The following is a 19,359-nucleotide window of genomic DNA, read 5'->3' as shown; positions in this document are numbered from 1 at the left end:
AAGGTTTCTTCTATTATGTGTTCAAATATAATGTCTGTGTTTACCATGCAGAGAAACACCGTGTTTAGCCTGTAAATGAACCCAAATAGTGTCTGAAACACAGAATCAGCGTTCTATAAACAGTGGTTCACAAAGTGGGGTCCGGGGACCCCCAGGGGTCCTTGAGGCAGTTCCAGGGGGTCCCCAGCTAAATTGACTTTTTTACCGGGCCAGTTTTGAACTGCAGCCACCTGTAAGGGCTCTTTGAGAGCGGCTTTGAAGGAGTCTAGGGATTCACATTTCTTTAACAACTGTTGGTAGCGCCCCACCAACAGTCGTAAAGGAATGTGGATTTCCGTGGCATGGGAGAACGAACTCAACCCCTTGTAGTTTGAGCCAAATCTGGGCTGCGATATTTAATAATATTAACTTTATTTATATAGCACTTTTCTGGACAAAGTCACAAAGTGCTTAAATAGATGCGGCATAGCAAATCAACAACTTACAGCCAGCTGGCCAACAGTAGAAAGCATATTTAAGGATGCAATATAAAAACAACAACAATGTAATAGATAAAAAATACCGACAGAGTTCAGTGAACAAACATTCAACGGGGCTGGGGGGGAGGGGGGGATGCTTCTCTGAACAAGTAGGTTTTGAGAAGAGATTTAAAGGATGTGACGGTGTCTGCTTGTCGGATGGTTTTGGGACAGAGAAGGCTCCTTCTCCCTTGTTTATGAAGGGTGTTCAGACAGAGAAGGCTCCTTCTCCCTTGTTTATGAAGGGTGTTCAGACAGAGAAGGCTCTTTCTCCCTTGTTTATGAAGGGTGTTCAGACAGAGAAGGCTCCTTCTCCCTTGTTTATGAAGGGTGTTCAGACAGAGAAGGCTCTTTCTCCCTTGTTTATGAAGGGTGTTCAGACAGAGAAGGCTCTTTCTCCCTTGTTTATGAAGGGTGTTCAGACAGAGAAGGCTCTTTCTCCCTTGTTTATGAAGGGTGTTCAGACAGAGAAGGCTCTTTCTCCCTTGTTTATGAAGGGTGTTCAGACAGAGAAGGCTCTTTCTCCCTTGTTTATGAAGGGTGTTCAGACAGAGAAGGCTCTTTCTCCCTTGTTTATGAAGGGTGTTCAGACAGAGAAGGCTCTTTCTCCCTTGTTTATGAAGGGTGTTCAGACAGAGAAGGCTCTTTCTCCCTTGTTTATGAAGGGTGTTCAGACAGAGAAGGCTCTTTCTCCCTTGTTTATGAAGGGTGTTCAGACAGAGAAGGCTCTTTCTCCCTTGTTTATGAAGGGTGTTCAGACAGAGAAGGCTCTTTCTCCCTTGTTTATGAAGGGTGTTCAGACAGAGAAGGCTCCTTCTCCCTTGTTTATGAAGGGTGTTCAGACAGAGAAGGCTCTTTCTCCCTTGTTTATGAAGGGTGTTCAGACAGAGAAGGCCCTTTCTCCCTTGTTTATGAAGGGTGTTCAGACAGAGAAGGCTCTTTCTCCCTTGTTTATGAAGGGTGTTCAGACAGAGAAGGCTCTTTCTCCCTTGTTTATGAAGGGTGTTCAGACAGAGAAGGCTCTTTCTCCCTTGTTTATGAAGGGTGTTCAGACAGAGAAGGCTCTTTCTCCCTTGTTTATGAAGGGTGTTCAGACAGAGAAGGCTCTTTCTCCCTTGTTTATGAAGGGTGTTCAGACAGAGAAGGCTCTTTCTCCCTTGTTTATGAAGGGTGTTCAGACAGAGAAGGCTCTTTCTCCCTTGTTTATGTGATGGAATTTCTCGTGAACCTTTAAGTCTCACAGCTTGTTTCGTCATTTCATAGTTTTACATCCTAATGTCAAACCCTGACCAATGAGCTGTGGGCAAACTGTCATGTGAAAACACTATGAATAATTAATACACGACAACAGAACCACGACAGACTTTTCAACAATACGTTTATTAAAAGAAAACAATTACAGTTTATCATTTAAGGCACTTAGCAATGTATCCACAGAGCCATTTACAGTAACATGTTTTATCATTTAGGCACTTAGCAATGTATCCACAGAGCCATTTACAGTAACATGTTTTATCATTTAGGCACTGAGCCATTTACAGTAACATGTTGTATCATTTAGGCACTTAGCAATGTATCCACAGAGCCATTTACAGTAACATGTTTTATCATTTAGGCACTGAGCTATTTACAGTAACATGTTTTATCATTTAGGCACTGAGCCATTTACAGTAACATGTTTCATCATTTAGGCACTGAGCCATTTACAGTAACATGTTTCATCATTTAGGCACTGAGCCATTTACAGTAACATGTTTCATCATTTAGGCACTGAGCCTTTTACAGTAACATGTTTTATCATTTAGGCACTGAGCCATTTACAGTAACATGTTTTCAGAACACCACAAAGTTGGTACGGTGACTTTAAAATAAAATACACCATGTAATAAAATACACCATACAATAAAATCCACCATTGGGCCAGCCTGTAACAGGAACATCTGTTACACATGTCATCAAAAAGAGAACATGAAAGAAATCGAATACAAGAATCAAATATCAGTAAAACAAAACAAAAAACACCATCATCAGTCTTGAAGGAAAGTCATTCATGAAACGTAAATGTGTGGAGATCTGATCTACTCTAACCTAACCTAATGTAATCTGTAAAGCTCCCTGTGGTGATGACTGGTTCAAACACAGAGGGTCTAGTTAACTAGTGTTAACCCATTCTGACCTGAGATCAGATTTCTTCGATTTTTCAAAAATAGCAGACCTACAAGCTCGTAGCGCGCCACTCGGTGGCGCGCTATGAGCTTGTAGATCTGCTATTTTTCAATAGCTAAAGCATAACATGATGCCAACACGAAAATGGGTTCCCGTTCAGAATGGGTTAACTAGTGTTAACTAGTGATAACTAGGAGCAGTAACCAGGCAGGCTGCATGCTACTAGATTGGTTGAGACGGTCGTGAGTTTGTTGATCTGCTATTTTGAAACACATTTGAAGGAGATGAAGAAAAACAAAGACCCAAAAAATCTTAAAATTCACAAATAAACCTGAGATGAGGTATATAAATCTACATATTCATACGTCAATGAGGTATGAATCTACATATTCATACATTAACCTGAGATGAGGTATAAATCTCCATATTCGTACATTAATGAGGTATGCATCTACATATCCGTACATTAATGAGGTATAAATCTCCATATTCATGAACCTGAGGTCAGACATGAAGTAGCAGCAGGTGTACGCTGTGCATTATATCAGTTAACTCTTTCACTGCCACCTGCTCTCTCCTTGCCACGCTCTTTGTTTGAACCCATTCTGAACGGGAACCCATTTTGGTGTCGGCATCATGTTATGCTTAAGCTATTGAAAAATAGCAGATCTACAAGCTCGTAGCGCGCCACCGAGTGGCGCGCTACGAGCTTGTAGGTCTGCTATTTTAGAAAAATCGAAGAACGACTGACATTTTTAGAATCTGATCTCAGGTCAGAATGGGTTAATCAGACCAGTGTGTGTCCAGTGGAAACCTCGTATGAATCTGATCTCAGGTCAGAATGGGTTAAAGGTGAAAATTACCCCGGGTCGTCACCAGGAGGTCAGCAAACGGCTAATGGATCCTCCCGTGATGAAAGCCTGAGGCATTGTAACGCTGTCCAATGAGACGTGGGTAAAGCCTGAGGCATTGTAACGCTGTCCAATGAGACGTGGGTAAAGCCTGAGGCATTGTAACGCTGTCCAATGAGACGTGGGTAAAGCCTGAGACATTGTAACGCTGTCCAATGAGACGTGGGTAAAGCCTGAGGCATTGTAACGCTGTCCAATGAGACGTGGGTAAAGCCTGAGGCATTGTAACGCTGTCCAATGAGACGTGGGTAAAGCCTGAGGCATTGTAACGCTGTCCAATGAGACGTGGGTAAAGCCTGAGGCATTGTAACGCTGTCCAATGAGACGTGGGTAAAGCTTCCATTCTAAACGTGCCGTCGGCCACCGGCCGACTTGGGAACGATGCAAGTTGGGAACCTAGCATGGACACTGTGGAACGCCTGTGTCACCACTAGAAGTCAGCGGGGCGAAGAGTTCTCGAGTTACATGGATGTGCGTACACACGTGCACACACAGAGAGACGTAGACGTGCGTACACACGTGCACACACAGAGACGTAGACGTGCGTACACACGTGCACACACACAGACGTAGGCGTGCGTACACACGTGCACACACACAGACGTAGGCGTGCGTGCACACGTGCACACACACAGAGACGTAGGCGTGCGTACACACGTGCACACACAGATACGTAGGCGTGCGTACACACGTGCACACACACAGACGTAGGCGTGCGTACACACGTGCACACACAGAGACGTAGACGTGCGTACACACGTGCACACACACAGACGTAGACGTGCGTACACACGTGCACACACAGAGACGTAGACGTGCGTACACACGTGCACACACACACAGACGTAGACGTGCGTACACACGTGCACACACAGAGACGTAGACGTGCGTACACACGTGCACACACACAGACGTAGGCGTGCGTACACACGTGCACACACAGAGACGTAGACGTGCGTACACACGTGCACACACACAGACGTAGACGTGCGTACACACGTGCACACACAGAGACGTAGACGTGCGTACACACGTGCACACACACAGACGTGGTGCATTTATTAAAGGATATATATTTGTTTCCTTGGAAACAATTCTACTGGAACACAATATGTTCAGCTGGAGGTCAGGGGTCAAACCCTATCAATGTGAGGTCAGGGGTCAAACCCTATCAACCTGGAGGTCGGAGGTCAAACCCTATCTTGGGGTCTTTAGCACATCAAGGTTTGATTGACAGATTGTCACTGTGCTTCTTACTGTATATACATCATCAGTGTGATGTCACCATGATGTCATGAGGAGTCACTCATGACCAAATATGGAGTCCATGATGTCAGGCGTACTGGCGGCGGTGGTAACCATGACAACCTGGACTCACTCAGACATGTGGAGTAACCATGGCGACCTGATGTGACCCTCGCTCACATGGAGACTCTATCTCTGCTCACACAGAAACACTGAGGAGCCAGACCACTCCCACAACCTGAACCCAACGCAGAGGGGTTCAGAGGACGTGGTCTGGAAGGAGTGCAGGTGGGTCAGAGTGTCCTCTGAGGACACGTCATAGAAGGACAGAGTCCCAGCGGGACGGTCCACATACACTGCAACTCTGTAGCCCCTGACCTCCCTGACCTCACGGTCAGCATCCACTGCTGCTCTGATGGAGCGTCTAGAGGGACCGACAGGGAGGGCAGTCTGCTCCCCATTGTGTATGACAGAGTAACTGTGACCATAACACTCCAGACTCCATGACATGCCATTGAATCCAAGCCTACAGTCATCACCACCTCCTTTCCTGCTGATTGCTCTGTCAGTCCCTGCTATATGAACCCCTCCACTGCACTCTACCTCAGAGTAGCAGCGTTCGCTCACACTCTCTGCACTCAGAACCTGCTTCCAGTGATCAAACCTCTCTGTATGGTCAGGATACTGATGACTCTGTCCCTCCACCCGTGTGACCTTCCTGTTGTCCTCAGACAGAGTGAGGTCACAGTGTGCTGTGTTTGTGTCCAGTGAGAGACGCTGGGAATCTGATGAGAAAACACACAGTAACCATTAAGTACATCATTCACTGACACACACACACACACACACACACACACACACACACACACACACACACACACACACACACACACACACACACACTAGAGCCCTGCAAGCCCGTCGGGTACCGACGGGGTCCGGCCCGGCCCACCAAAACGGGCCGGGCCGACTTTGTCACTGCCCAACGGGCCGTGGGCCGGGCGGGCTCACGCGCCGTTATATTAATTTTCCGATGTGAATTTCACCCAGACTGGACTTGCTTCAGCAGCTGCTGCTGTCTCCATAGTGACGACGTGACGAATGACAATAACCCCTCCACAGTGTACGCACACACACACACACACACACACACACACACACACACACACACACACACAACAATCTGGTCCAAACTATAAAGACTTTGAAACAACGTGTTTTACATTCTATCTCTCTCGCTCCGCGCCTAAACTCTCCTCCTCTCTCTCCTAATTATTATGCAGCGCAGCTGTACACACACACACACACACACACACACACACACACACACACACACACACACCAAGTACTAAGTAAGTAGGCCTAGGCTACGGCTCTCTGATAGAATTCATTTCAGGAGATCCGCAATAAAAACAAATTAAATACTGCGGGAGCATTATTACCAGTACCACACTAAACAAAGTTGGATTTGTACATTGCGGAAACTGCAGATACATAACGTAAGTGTTCTTACTTCTTCTTATTGTCCGTCTGGGTTTTATAATGCAGCGTGAGTCCGCGATAGCCGATCTGCAAGCTCACAACGCGTTGCGCTGACTGACAGTGCACGTGCAGCAGCTACTATATAAAACTATAATTAAGTAGGCTACTTTTTAGTGTGACGTCTGTGTGTTATTGACTTCTTGTTCCTTAATGTGGGTTTCTGCTGCTGCGTCCGTGCAACAAATGTGCACCAATAAAGCGGCCGCGGCGCGCATGCTATAGAAATAGCGTAATACCGGGCCCGGGCCTATTCTGGACTTGACCAACGGGCTTAGGGCCGGGCGGGCCCTTAACTCCACGGGCCCGGCCCGGGCCCATATTTTAGGCCCGTGCAGGGCTCTAACACACACACACACACACACACACTTGTGTGCGCGCGCATTTGCACCCAGTCTCACACACACACACACACACACACGTGCGCACACGCACACACACACACACACACACACACACACACACACACACACGTGCGCACACGTACACGTACACGTACACACACACACACACATGTGCGCGCACACACACACACACACACACGCTTGCACCCAGTCTCTCTCACATGCGCGCGCACACACACACGCATGCGTTTGCACCCAGTGTCTCTCACATCCATGTGCACGCACACACACGCGCACGCTCGTCTCTCTGACCCACACACACCCACATGCGCGCGCACGCACATACACACACACACGTTTGCACCCAGTGTCTCTCGCACACACACCCGCATTTGCGCGTGCGCACACGCACGCACACACACACACACACACACATTTGCGAGCACACACACACACACACACACACACACACACACACACACACACACACACACACACACACACATTATTAAATTAAATGTCAGAGGCGAAGTGATGTCGGCAAGGTAAATGTAGGCCTAAATTAAAATTAAATTGAATAACACTCGATTGTGGGTTAATACATACAGTGCCTTCGGAAAGTATTCACACCCCTTCACTTTTACCACATTTTGTTTTGTTACAGCCTCATTTCAAAATGGATTAAATTCGTTTTTTTCCTCATCAATCTACACACAATACCCCATAATGATGAAGTGAAAAAAGTTCTCAAATATTTTGTTAATTTATTAAAAATAAGAAGCTGGAAAAGCACATGTACATAAGTATTCACACTCTTGACTTAGTACTAAGTTGAGGCACCTTTGGAAGCAATTACAGCCTTAAGACTTTTTGGGAATGATGCTACAAGCTTGGCACACTTGAATTTGGGGTATTTTCCCCCTTTTTCTCTGCAGATCCTCTCAAGCTCTGTCAGGTTAGACGGGGAGCGTCGCTGCACAGCTATTTTCAGGTCCTTCCAGAGATGCTCAATGGGGTTCAAGTCTGGGCTCTGGCTGGGCCACTCAAGGACTTTCACAGAGTTGTCCTAAAACCAATCCTTCGTTATCTTAGCTGTGTGCTTGGGGTCGTTGTCCTGTTGGAAGGTGAATCGTTGACCAAGTCGGAGGTCCTGAGCGCTCTGGAGCAGGTTTTCATCCAGGATGTCTCTGTACACTGCTCCATTCATCTTTCCCTCTATCCTGACAAGTCTCCCAGTTCCTGGGAGACTTGTTCTCCCCACAGCATGATGCTGCCACCACCATGCTTCACCGTAAGGATGGTATTTGCCAGGTGATGAGCGGTGCCTGGTTTCCTCCAGACGTAACACTTGGCATTCAGGCCAAAAAGCTCTATTTTGGTTTCATCAGACAAGAGAATCTTGTTAATAATGGTCTGAGAGTCGTTTAGGTGCCTTTTGGCAAACTCCAAGTGCGCTGTGACGCCCGGCTGTCATGTGCCTTTTATTGAGGAGAGGCTTCGGTCTGGAGGAAACCAGGCACCGCTCATCACCTGGCAAATACCATCCCTACGGTGAAGCATGGTGGTGGCAGCATCATGCTGTGGGGATGTTTTTCAACGGCAGGAACTGGGAGACTTGTCAGGATAGAGGGAAAGATGAATGGAGCCGTGTACAGAGACATCCTGGATGAAAACCTGCTCCAGAGCACTCAGGACCTCCGACTTGGTCAACGATTCACCTTCCAACAGGACAACGACCCCAAGCACACAGCTAAGATAACGAAGGATTGGTTTTAGGACAACTCTGTGAAAGTCCTTGAGTGGCCCAGCCAGAGCCCAGACTTTAACCCCATTGAGCATCTCTGGAAGGACCTGAAAATAGCTGTTCAGCGACGCTCCCCGTCTAACATGACAGAGCTTGAGAGGATCTGCAGAGAAAAAGTGGGAGAATACCCCAAATTCAAGTATGCCAAGTAGAGCCCGACCGATCCGTCGGTCGCACCGATGTATCGGTCATTTTGGGGTCATTTTGCGACATCGGTGTTTATTTAATCCGATGTCCCGATTTTTATACAGGAGGGGGAAAGTTATTTAATGTTTACTACAGTCCATCCTGCAAATATCACTCTCTCGGTCCTGCACCGCTGTACTAGAGAAGTATATCACCTTTTCGGTTCTGCACCGCTTAGTGGAAAAGTCTTTCACTCTGTCGGGTGCGCAGCGCAACTACCCCCCCCCCCCCCACACACACACACACACACACACACACGCGCACACACACACACACACACACACACACACACACACACACGACACACCTCTACAGTACTACAGAGAGACGGAGAGAGAGGGGGGAGAGAGGGTGGGGGGGAGAGAGCGAGAGAGAGCGCACGCAAACTCCTTAGGGTCGATTCATACTCCTATTTTAGCGCTTTAGAAATTTTCAGTAGCACCGATGAGCCGACTTTAGGACGGTCCCCGCCCCCCCGTACCTCAAATGACGTCAAATTGTAGGCTCTAGTAGCGCCGAACCGACTTTTATTCTGCTCTAAAATAGGAGTATGAATCGGCCCTTACTCCTCGATTGTTTTACCTTTGTCTCAAATTGCCCAGCAAAACTATAATCCTTGTGTGAGTGTCCTTGTTCCAAATTGATGTGAAGTCATGTGCATATTGGTTGCCAGCAGGCACGTGGCAGCAGCAGCTAAGACGGTGAGCCTGTACATTTCACCGCATAGGCAATCAAGACCATTAATGAATGACAGCTGTGAGGCTGTGAGCCTGTGTGTAACTGTTGTGTGTGGGGCTGGCTAATCCTTCCTTATAGTGAGGGACTACAGGGAGCAGGGACAACTATTATATTTTAAATCATATATATATATTCCATTCCATCCATATATATCCGTTCCATTGATAAAAACATTGGACGTTGGCCTGACGCCCAGTGTTCAAAGAACGATCGTTCACGAAAACCCACCAATAAGCCCTTCAGACTTGGATGGTCAGAGCGGCGCGATTACATACAAAGTCAATGCAAAGACGAGAATTGCGCAAACGGGCGCAGCGCGACCTGCCGCGGTACAAACTGGACGAATCGAGGCGAATATATATTCAGGTCTGAACTACAAGCTCAAGTCTGATCTACAAGCTCACAACGCGTCACAACGCCTACAAGCTCACAACACTCACAACGCGTCGCGTCCGCGACACGTTGTGATCTTGTAGATCAGCTATTTTCAGCATGCGGAGATATGCAGGCTCTGAGAGCATTCAGAAATTTTACCTTCACGATAAAAGTATGCCGCTTTCACAAGTTGGCCCATGAAGACAAGGAAAAGGATTAAGAATTCGTTGGCATTTCACATTGCAAAAGAGTTTTTCCAAATTATAATAAGGTATTAATTTGGATAATGGTAATGGTATATTGTACAAATTGTCACTTTATTAATCCCAAAGGTTTGGACTGCATTTAATTTAAAACACAAAACCTTAAACTGACTATGTGTGTGGAATATAAATATTTGCTTTATTGACTGAGTGACTTTGTGTTGGGTTCAAACCATCTACAGTGTTTTGAAGTATAAGGTTGCTGTTTTTTACACAGTGACCTTTGTAGGGGGTTTTATGATTCAAACCTATAATGGTGGAAACCACTACATAAATAAAAGGCATGATAAGAACATGTATTAATACCACGCTATACAAAGAAAACAATGGTGCTACCTAATTTCTGGTGGCGCTACCAAATGAAAAGGTAGGTGGCACAGTGCTACCTGTGAAAAGGTTAGTCTGGAGCCCTGATCCTACATACAACTAAAAAAATTACACCTGTGTGAAGTGAGGGGTGCTAATATATTAAAGTCTAACTCATGTTGATTAGGTGATGTAATGGTGATTAAGATGTCTATTGCTCAGACACTGACATTCTTTGTAGGACGGACATCTACACTAATAGCTGGATAATAGGAGGGCATATATAGGGGTGCATTTAATTTAGAAAAAAAGCCTTATGTGCCAAAACATTTTATTTAAATGTATTCAATATATTATATTGTTAATTTAATAAAAAAAACGTATTTTGAAGTTTAGACGTTTTTAAAATGTATTTTTTATTATTGATTACGAAACATCGGTCCAAAACATCGGCATCGTATCGGCATCGGTGGTGTAGGTCTCTCCAAAATCGGCATCGGACCCAAAAATATGGCATCGGTCGGGCTCTAATGCCAAGCTTGTAGGATCATTCCCAAAAAGTCTTAAGCCTAAGTTGCTGCCAACTTGGTACTAAGTCAAGAGTGTGAATACTTATGTACATGTGTTTTTCCAGTTTCTTATTTTTTATAAATTAACAAAATATTTGAGACAACTTTTTTCACTTCATCATTATGGGGTATTGTGTGTAGATTGATGAGGAAAAAACGGATTTAATCCATTTTGAAATGAGGCTGTAACAAAACAAAATGTGGTTAAAGTGAAGGGGTGTGAATACTTTCCGAAGGCACTGTATAGGCCTATAGTCCGGCAGCCGACAGGCGTCTTTTGTTTAACCCATTTAGACCCGAGGAGGATTCTACAAATGCCTTCTACATCCTGACAGTTTCCTGAAGAAACCTCATGTTTTTATGTCAGTGTTTCTCAACCTTTTCCATGTCAAGGACCCCCAATAATATATGTATTTCACCACCGACCCCCATCTGTTGTTCCAGGGACCAACATATTTGGTCTACAAGCTATGAGCTTGTAGATCTGCTATTTTTCAATAGCTAAAGTATAACATAATGCTTGAAACACCAGAATGGGTTAAAGTGGGATATTTGGTATATAGTCTTTTTCATTGGCCTGAACTATTGTCTATATTCATACATTCATGAATCCACTTGCTGAGCGGCTGTCACTATTGGGCTTTCTTTTTCATTAACATCCTACGGCAGGCAAAATGGTCCAACATGTCAAACTTTCCTCATGCTTTAAGTAGCATGTGACATGTAAAACTTTCCTCATGCTTCAACCCATTCTGACCTGAGATCAGATTCATACGAGGTTTCCGCCGGACACACACTGGTCTGATGAACCCATTCTGACCTGAGATCAGATTCTAAAAATGTCAGTCGCTCTTCGATTTTTCAAAAATAGCAGACCTACAAGCTCGTATCGCGCCACTCGGTGGCGCGATATGAGCTTGTAGATCTGATATTTTTAAATAGCTAAAGCATAACATGATGCTGACACCAAAATGGGTGCCCGGTCAGAATGGGTTAAGTAGCATGTGACATGTCAAACTTTCCTCATGCTTTAAGTAGCATGTGACATGTAAAACTAAGGGCTTTTCATGATTCTGAATACATTCCAGGCATTAGTTTTACACAAAAAACCCTCCTTGGGCTAAAAACGGCCATTGACGTCATGACAAATGTGATGAGGTCAGCACATTTTGGGCAAGTGGCTATATGGCTGTTTGACATGTCACATGCTACTTCATGCCCCCCCCCCCCCCCCCATCTGAAAATATGTTGTTCCAGTGACACCCCCCCCCCTCCCAGAAGCAAAGATTTGAGTTAAAATGTTCACTCTGTAATAATTTATATTCAAAGATTTGAGGCACATTTTCACGATTTTTCATAAAATAGCAGACCTACAAGCTCATAGCGTGGCGCTATGAGCTTGTAGATCTGCCATTTTTCAATAGCTAAAGTATAACATAATGCTTTGAAACACCAAAAGGGGTTCCCGCCCAGAATGGGTTAAAACATAATGGAAGTTTGACATCTTTGACATCTTTGCCTGCCATAGGATGTTAACGGTCACAAGAAACCCCTATAAAAAAGCCCAATACTTTCAGCCGGTCAGCAAGTGGATTCATGAATGTATGAATATAGACAATATTTTAGGCCAATAAAAAAGACTATATTCCCACCCGTCAACCTCGACTGCCGGACTACTAGACAAGGAGGTTAAATGGGAGGCTATTGTGCAGTCAAAGTTACCAAAACAAGCTAGTTAATTCAGCATTCTTTTATTGAGCGGTCAGGCCGGTATGGTAGGCCTCAGGCCTAGCAATATAGGCCTCAGGCCTACCATATCTGGCCCACGTTCAAATATGTGAGTGAGAACACGTGAGTGAGTGTTTCTGTCATTCTGATCTCCAACATATTTCTATTGACTGGCTTTATCTCTCAGCCAAGGCTGTAGTTGTCTGCAACGTGTCACTAAGGAGTATGAAATCCTTGTTTGACCAACACGCACACGCCTGAAGATGCACTGTGTGCGCGCCAGACTGCGTGCTTGACAAACTACAATGTGAAAGCAAACCCAGCCAACAATGTTACAACTACAGCCCTGAAGTCTACCAAACTATACAGTAGGTGTTAAAAAAACTCTGTATAAGATGTCAATAGTGAGAGATACTCACGTCCTTGAATGAGATGAGGATTGAACCGATCTTCTCCACCATGTTTCACTCTGTAGGAAGTAGAAAAACAATGCATCAATGTCTGACTGTCTAACACAACGTCTCCACTAGCTGACACTACAGTGTTTCCCTCTGTAGGAAGTAGAACAACAATGCATCAATGTCTGACTGTCTAACACAACGTCTCCACTAGCTGACACTACAGTGTTTCACTCTGTAGGAAGTAGAACATCAATGCATCAATGTCTGACTGTCTAACACAACGTCTCCACTAGCTGACACTACAGTGTTTCACTCTGTAGGAAGTAGAACAACAATGCATCAATGTCTGACTGTCTAACACAACGTCTCCACTAGCTGACACTACAGTGTTTCACTCTGTAGGAAGTAGAACAACAATGCATCAATGTCTGACTGTCTAACACAACGTCTCCACTAGCTGACACTACAGTGTTTCACTCTGTAGGAAGTAGAACATCAATGCATCAATGTCTGACTGTCTAACACAACGTCTCCACTAGCTGACACTACAGTGTTTCCCTCTGTAGGAAGTAGAACAACAATGCATCAATCATCACATGTCTGAAAATAGTAAAATAGTGGTGATGCCCCACAAACATTACCCACACATAGTAAAGGGTTCTGCTGTAAACCGGGCCCCACAACAGGGTCTACTCACTTGAGATTCTCCAGCCCAGCAGAGAGCAGCATCTTCATTCCTGACTCATTCACCATGTTGAGACTCACGTCCAATTCTCTCAGATGGAGGGAGGGATTAGAAGTTAGAGCTGAGGCCAGAACTTCACAGCATCGCTCTGACAACCAGCAGTTCTCCAGTCTACATGAAGAATACAACCAGATGTGTGTGTGTGTGTGTGTGTGTGTGTGTGTGTGTGTGTGTGTGTGTGTGTGTGTGTGTGTGTGTGTGAGTGAGTGAGTGAGTGAGTGAGTGAGTGAGTGAGTGAGTGAGTGAGTGAGTGAGTGAGTGAGTGAGAGAGAGAGAGAGAGAGAGAGAGAGAGATTGCATGTGAATTATTGCATGTGAATCACAGGGGAGGGTGATGCCTTTCTAATTGTAGTCAGAGGGAGGGTGAGCTAATAGTTTATCATTGTTCCTCCTATGTGTCGATCACTGGGATTGGCCTATCTCCACACACACACACACACACACACACACACACACACACACACACACACACACACACACACACACACACACACACACACACACACACACACACACACACACACACACACACACACACACACACACACACAGTCTACAAGTCCGTCCGTCTTTCTCTCTCTACTCTGCCGATGTGAACGTAAATAAAAGCCTGTCTACTGAAGGATAGTCTGTCTCAGTCCCTCATATCTCTGGACACTTTCTTCATACTGAGCAAGCACAGAAACGCTATTGGCCCATTTTGGACTGAGGTCGATTAAAAAAGGCTTCTAAATCCTAACATTATTCTGAAAAACCCATGTTTCTATGTCAGTGGTGCTCAACCTTTTTCATGTCAAGGACCCCCAGAATTATCTCTATTGGGCCACGGACCCCCATCTGAAAATATGTAGTTCCAGGGACCCCCCAGAAGCAAATATTTTAGTTAAAAATGCTCTGAAATATATATTCAATGATTTGCGCCACATTTTAACGATAAAAAAAATAGCAGACCTACAAGCTCGTAGCGCGCCACTCGGTGGCGCGCTATGAGCTTGTAGATCTGCTATTTTTCAATAGCTCAATTATAACATAATGTTTAATATAAATATTAAAAACTCGTGGATGACACTGACAACAAAACACATTGAACCACTCAGAGGTGTTTAGGTTTTAAATGTGGTATCTCAGCATAAAGACTACATACATTAGTCACTGTATCTTATCAATATTATGGTCAGTGTGAGTTACCATGATATTAACCTCATCCACACTCTTCAAATACTACCACCATCATAACTACATTATAATCACTTACTATAACAGAACTTTACTTAACCAAATACAAATAAAAATGTTAAATGAATCTGACCTGAGAGTCTCCAGACAACAGTTTGGGCTCTTCAGCGCAGCACAGATGAGATCCAGTCCAGAATCCTTCAAGACGTTTCCACTCAGGTCCAGTTCTCTCAGACAACAGTTTGGGCTCTTCAGTGCAGCACAGATGAGATCCAGTCCAGAATCCTTCAAGCCGTTTCCACTCAGGTCCAGTTCTCTCAAATGGGACGGATTGGAGCTGAGAGCTGAAGCTACAACTTCACAGCCTCTCACTGACAAGGAGCAGTTCTCCAGTCTAAATGAAGAATACAACCAGATGGAGAGAGAGAGAGAGAGAGAGAGAGAGAGAGAGAGAGAGAGAGAGAGAGAGAGAGAGAGAGAGAGAGAGAGAGAGAGAGAGAGAGAGAGAGAGAGAGAGAGAGAGAGAGAGAGAGAGAGAAAGGGGGGGGGGGAGATTAAAACCAATAAAATACATATTCCTGGATAGATAATAATACCCCTCTGTTGCTTTCACTTGTAGAACGAACACACACACACACACACACACACACACACACACACACACACACACACACACACACACACACACACACACACACACACACACACACACACACACAGTCTACAAGTCCGTCCGTCTTTCTCTCTCTACTCTGCCGATGTGAACGTAAATAAAAGCCTGTCTACTGAAGGATAGTCTGTCTCAGTCCCTCATATCTCTGGACACTTTCTTCATACTGAGCAAGCACAGAAACGCTATTGGCCCATTTTGGACTGAGGTCGATTAAAAAAAGGCTTCTAAATCCTAACATTATTCTGAAAAACCCATGTTTCTATGTCAGTGGTGCTCAACCTTTTTCATGTCAAGGACCCCCAGAATTATCTCTATTGGGCCACGGACCCCCATCTGAAAATATGTAGTTCCAGGGACCCCCCAGAAGCAAATATTTTAGTTAAAAATGTTTGCTCTGAAATATATATTCAATGATTTGCGCCACATTTTAACGATTTTTCAAAAATAGCATATCTACAAGCTCATAGCGCGCCACTCGGTGGCGCGCTATGAGCTTGTAGATCTGCTATTTTTCAATAGCTAAATTATAACATAATGTTTAACCCATTTAGGCCTGACGTCGAAATAATAAAAAAGTATTCTGAAAAAATATATATTTAAAGATCTGTGTTGCATTTTCACGATTTTTCAAAAATAGCAGACCTACAAGCTCGTAGCGCTTGTAGTGTGAGTTACCATGATATTAACCTCATCCACACTCTTCAAATACTACCACCATCATAACTACATTATAATCACTTACTATAACAGAACTTTACTTAACCAAATACAAATAAAAATGTTAAATGAATCTGACCTGAGAGTCTCCAGACAACAGTTTGGGCTCTTCAGTGCAGCACAGATGAGATCCAGTCCAGAATCCTTCAAGACGTTTCCACTCAGGTCCAGTTCTCTCAAATGGGACGGATTGGAGCTGAGAGCTGAAGCCACAACTTCAACGTGTTCCTCTCTGAGGTCACAGCCAACAAGTCTGTAATTACAGATTAAATGTAAAATCAGAGATGATCAAAACAGAACAGACCATGTTCACTGTCAAGGAGGTTCCCTGTGGTGCTGTCTGAAATGTGTGTGTGTGTGTGTGTGTGTGTGTGTGTGTGTGTGTGTGTGTGTGTGTGTGTGTGTGTGTGTGTGTGTGTGTGTGTGTTTGGATACTTTTCTAGGAAATAGAGGCAGTGAGTAACACATATTTAATTTAAATGTGCTCATAACTTTCCACTGTTCTCATTTGATTGTAATACAAACATTAAATAATTAAAACGATCCCAACTCGCTGCTGTTGTTCCACTCTATGGCAGTGAAGTGAAGAAATGTTCTGTCAACAGATGAACAGTCTGTACGACCGCATGCCATGGCAAAATCACCCTGATATCACTAAATATACTAAACACAAATCACACTTGAATTGGATTGCAATACTAATATATATATATATATATATATATATATATATATATATATATATATATATATATATATATATATATATATATATATATATATATATATATAAATATGAAGTGAGGGTCTCTCTCTCTCTCTCTCTCTCTCTCTCTATGAATGAATGAATGAATGAAGTATATAGTGATCTAACATGTTAACATCCACACTACTAACCTGGCTGTTTTGCAGTTCCTCACAGCTGGGACCAGTCTCCGTCGCCCCTCCTTTGATGTGTTGTATTTCTGCAGGTCCAACTCCAGAAACTCCTCTGACATCTGCAGCATGACAGCCAGAGCTGAACACTGGGTCTCAGACAGTTTCTCTGTTCTGTTCTCTGACTTCAGGAACTGTTGGACCTCCTGATGTAATGAGTGGTCGTTCATCTCCATCAGACAGTGGAAGATGTTGATACATCTGTCAGGAGAGGCATCACCATGAGATAACATCCACTTCAGGTTCCGGATGGCTTTCTGGATCTCTTCTGCACTGTTCTCTGTCTGACCCAGCAGGTCTCCTAACAGACTCTGGTTGGACTGCAGTGAGAGGCCATGAAGGAAGCGGACTAAGAGGTCCAGGTGGCCATTTTTACTCTTCAGGGATTCTTTGATAGCAGCCTTCAGGAAGTCTGAGAGGGATCTGTTACTGTTGTATCGATATCCCAGGAATGTCTTCAGGACCTCCGTGTTCTTCTGTGTGAAACAGTGGAACAGGTAGACTGCAGCCAGAAACTCCTGGAAGATCAGATGAACAAAGCTGTAGACCGTTTTCTGGAACAGCACACTCTCTGTTTTGAAGATCTGTGTGCACACTCCTGAGTACAGCGCGGCGTCTTTCACATCAAGGCCACACTCTTCCAGGTCTTCTTGGTAGAACATGATGCTACTTGTCTTCAGGTGTTTGAACGCCAGCATGCCCAGATTCAGAAGAACATCCCTGTCAGACTTCATGAGCTGCTGTTGATTCTCTCTCTTTTTCCTTTTTTCCCCCTCATGAGTCTCGTCATACTTCTGCTTCTTGGTGTTTGTCTGAACCAACAGGAAGTGGCAGCACATCTCAGTCAGGGTCTTGGGCAGCTGTCCTATGGTGGTGTGTGTCCTCAACATGTCCAGCAGAACGGTAGCAATCATCCAACAGAAGAGTGGGATGTAACACATGATGTGGAGGCTCCTCCATGTCTTCAAGTGTGAGAGGACTCTGTCGGCCAGCTTCTCTTCACTGAATCTCTTCCTGAAGTACTTCTCCTTCTGGGGGTCTGTGAACCCTCGCACTTCTGTCACCATGTCAACACATTCAGGAGGGATCCGATTGGCTGCTGCGGGTCTGGTGGTTATCCAGTGGAGGGCCTTGGGGAGCAGATTCCTCTTGATGAGGTTCGTCAACAGAGCATCCACCGATGATGTCACTGTGACATCAGAGATGATTTCATTTTCGTCGAAGTGCAACGGAGACCTGCTTTCATCGAGGCCATCGAGGATGAAGCAAACTTTCCAGGCAGCGAGCTGCTCTGCTGTGACCTTCTTTAACGTTGGGTGGAAATCATGGATCAGGTTGAGAAGACTGTACTGCTTATCTCTGACCAAGTTCAGCTCCCGGAATGAAAAGGGAACCAGGAGATCTATATCTTGATTCTCCAAACCTCTTGCCCAGTCCAGAGCAAACTTGCGCGCAGAGAATGTTTTTCCGATGCCAGCGATGCCATTGGTCAGAACTGTTTCGCTGGGTTCCTCTCTGCCAGGGAGGATGATCTTAAAGATTTTACAGCAGTTGATTGCATCGTCATGGAAGGTCTTCATGTTGGAAGTTCTCTCGAGCTGTATCACCTCATGTTGGCTATTAACCCCTTCACTCTGTCCCGCTGAGATGTAGAGCTCTGAGTAGGTGCTGGTGACGGAGTCTCCAGACTCTTCCGTCATGTGGTTTTTCACTCCATCAAGACTGTCCGAACTGACCTCCAAACTGACCTTATAATCGTTCAAATCAACCTGCAGACGGACATCTGAAATGAGAAGAACATTTAAAACATTCAGGTTAATTTATAACTTCACATGTTTACACATGCACACATCACTCATTTTCATTTAACACCCTGCAGACAATATGCAAAAACATCCAAAAGTAACAACAGATAAATAACTAGAACTGCACTCTGTCGAGTGCATACTTGCTTGTTGCAAGGTGGTGACGTAATGACGAGGGGGGATTAAAGGTAATGCTCCTGTGTATACATGTATG

At 44.7% G+C, this 19,359-nt stretch overlaps 1 protein-coding gene across 2 annotated transcripts; it reads right to left on the bottom strand.

Moving 5' to 3' along the window:
* Positions 1 to 4,501: 4,501 nt before the first annotated feature.
* Positions 4,502 to 19,111, bottom strand: LOC310877869 (protein NLRC3-like). Of its 2 annotated transcripts, none has more exons than XM_083791847.1 (5): positions 17,293 to 19,111; positions 16,484 to 16,657; positions 13,791 to 13,949; positions 13,112 to 13,161; positions 4,502 to 5,625 (listed from the first exon to the last, which is right to left on the bottom strand). In XM_083791847.1, exons 1-5 carry the CDS (start codon positions 19,038 to 19,040, stop codon positions 5,030 to 5,032), a joined length of 2,727 nt encoding a protein of 908 aa, XP_083647973.1. In that variant the 5' UTR covers positions 19,041 to 19,111; the 3' UTR covers positions 4,502 to 5,029. The 2 variants fall into 2 exon arrangements, with proteins under 2 accessions (XP_083647973.1, XP_083647974.1); XM_083791848.1 differs by having other exon boundaries at positions 17,302 to 19,111.
* Positions 19,112 to 19,359: the final 248 nt, after the last annotated feature.

This window comes from Protomyctophum parallelum, assembly GCF_964188405.1.
Source record: "Protomyctophum parallelum genome assembly, chromosome: 2".
In the NCBI taxonomy this organism is placed as follows: Eukaryota; Metazoa; Chordata; class Actinopteri; order Myctophiformes; family Myctophidae; genus Protomyctophum; species Protomyctophum parallelum.
Note: the sequence above shows the minus strand (reverse complement) of the source record. Positions and strands in the feature narration are given on the sequence as shown.

Bases quoted from the DNA above. Each gene is read 5' to 3' on its own strand.
- LOC310877869 (XM_083791847.1), bottom strand. From the start codon at position 19,040: ATGACGGAAGAGTCTGGAGACTCCGTCACCAGCACCTACTCAGAGCTC. The intron at 13,162-13,790 runs GTGAGTAGACCC...TACTTCCTACAG, and splicing joins GCTGGGCTGGAGAATCTCAA to AGTGAAACATGGTGGAGAAG. The intron at 5,626-13,111 runs GTGAGTATCTCT...TTTTCTCATCAG, and splicing joins TCCTCATCTCATTCAAGGAC to ATTCCCAGCGTCTCTCACTG.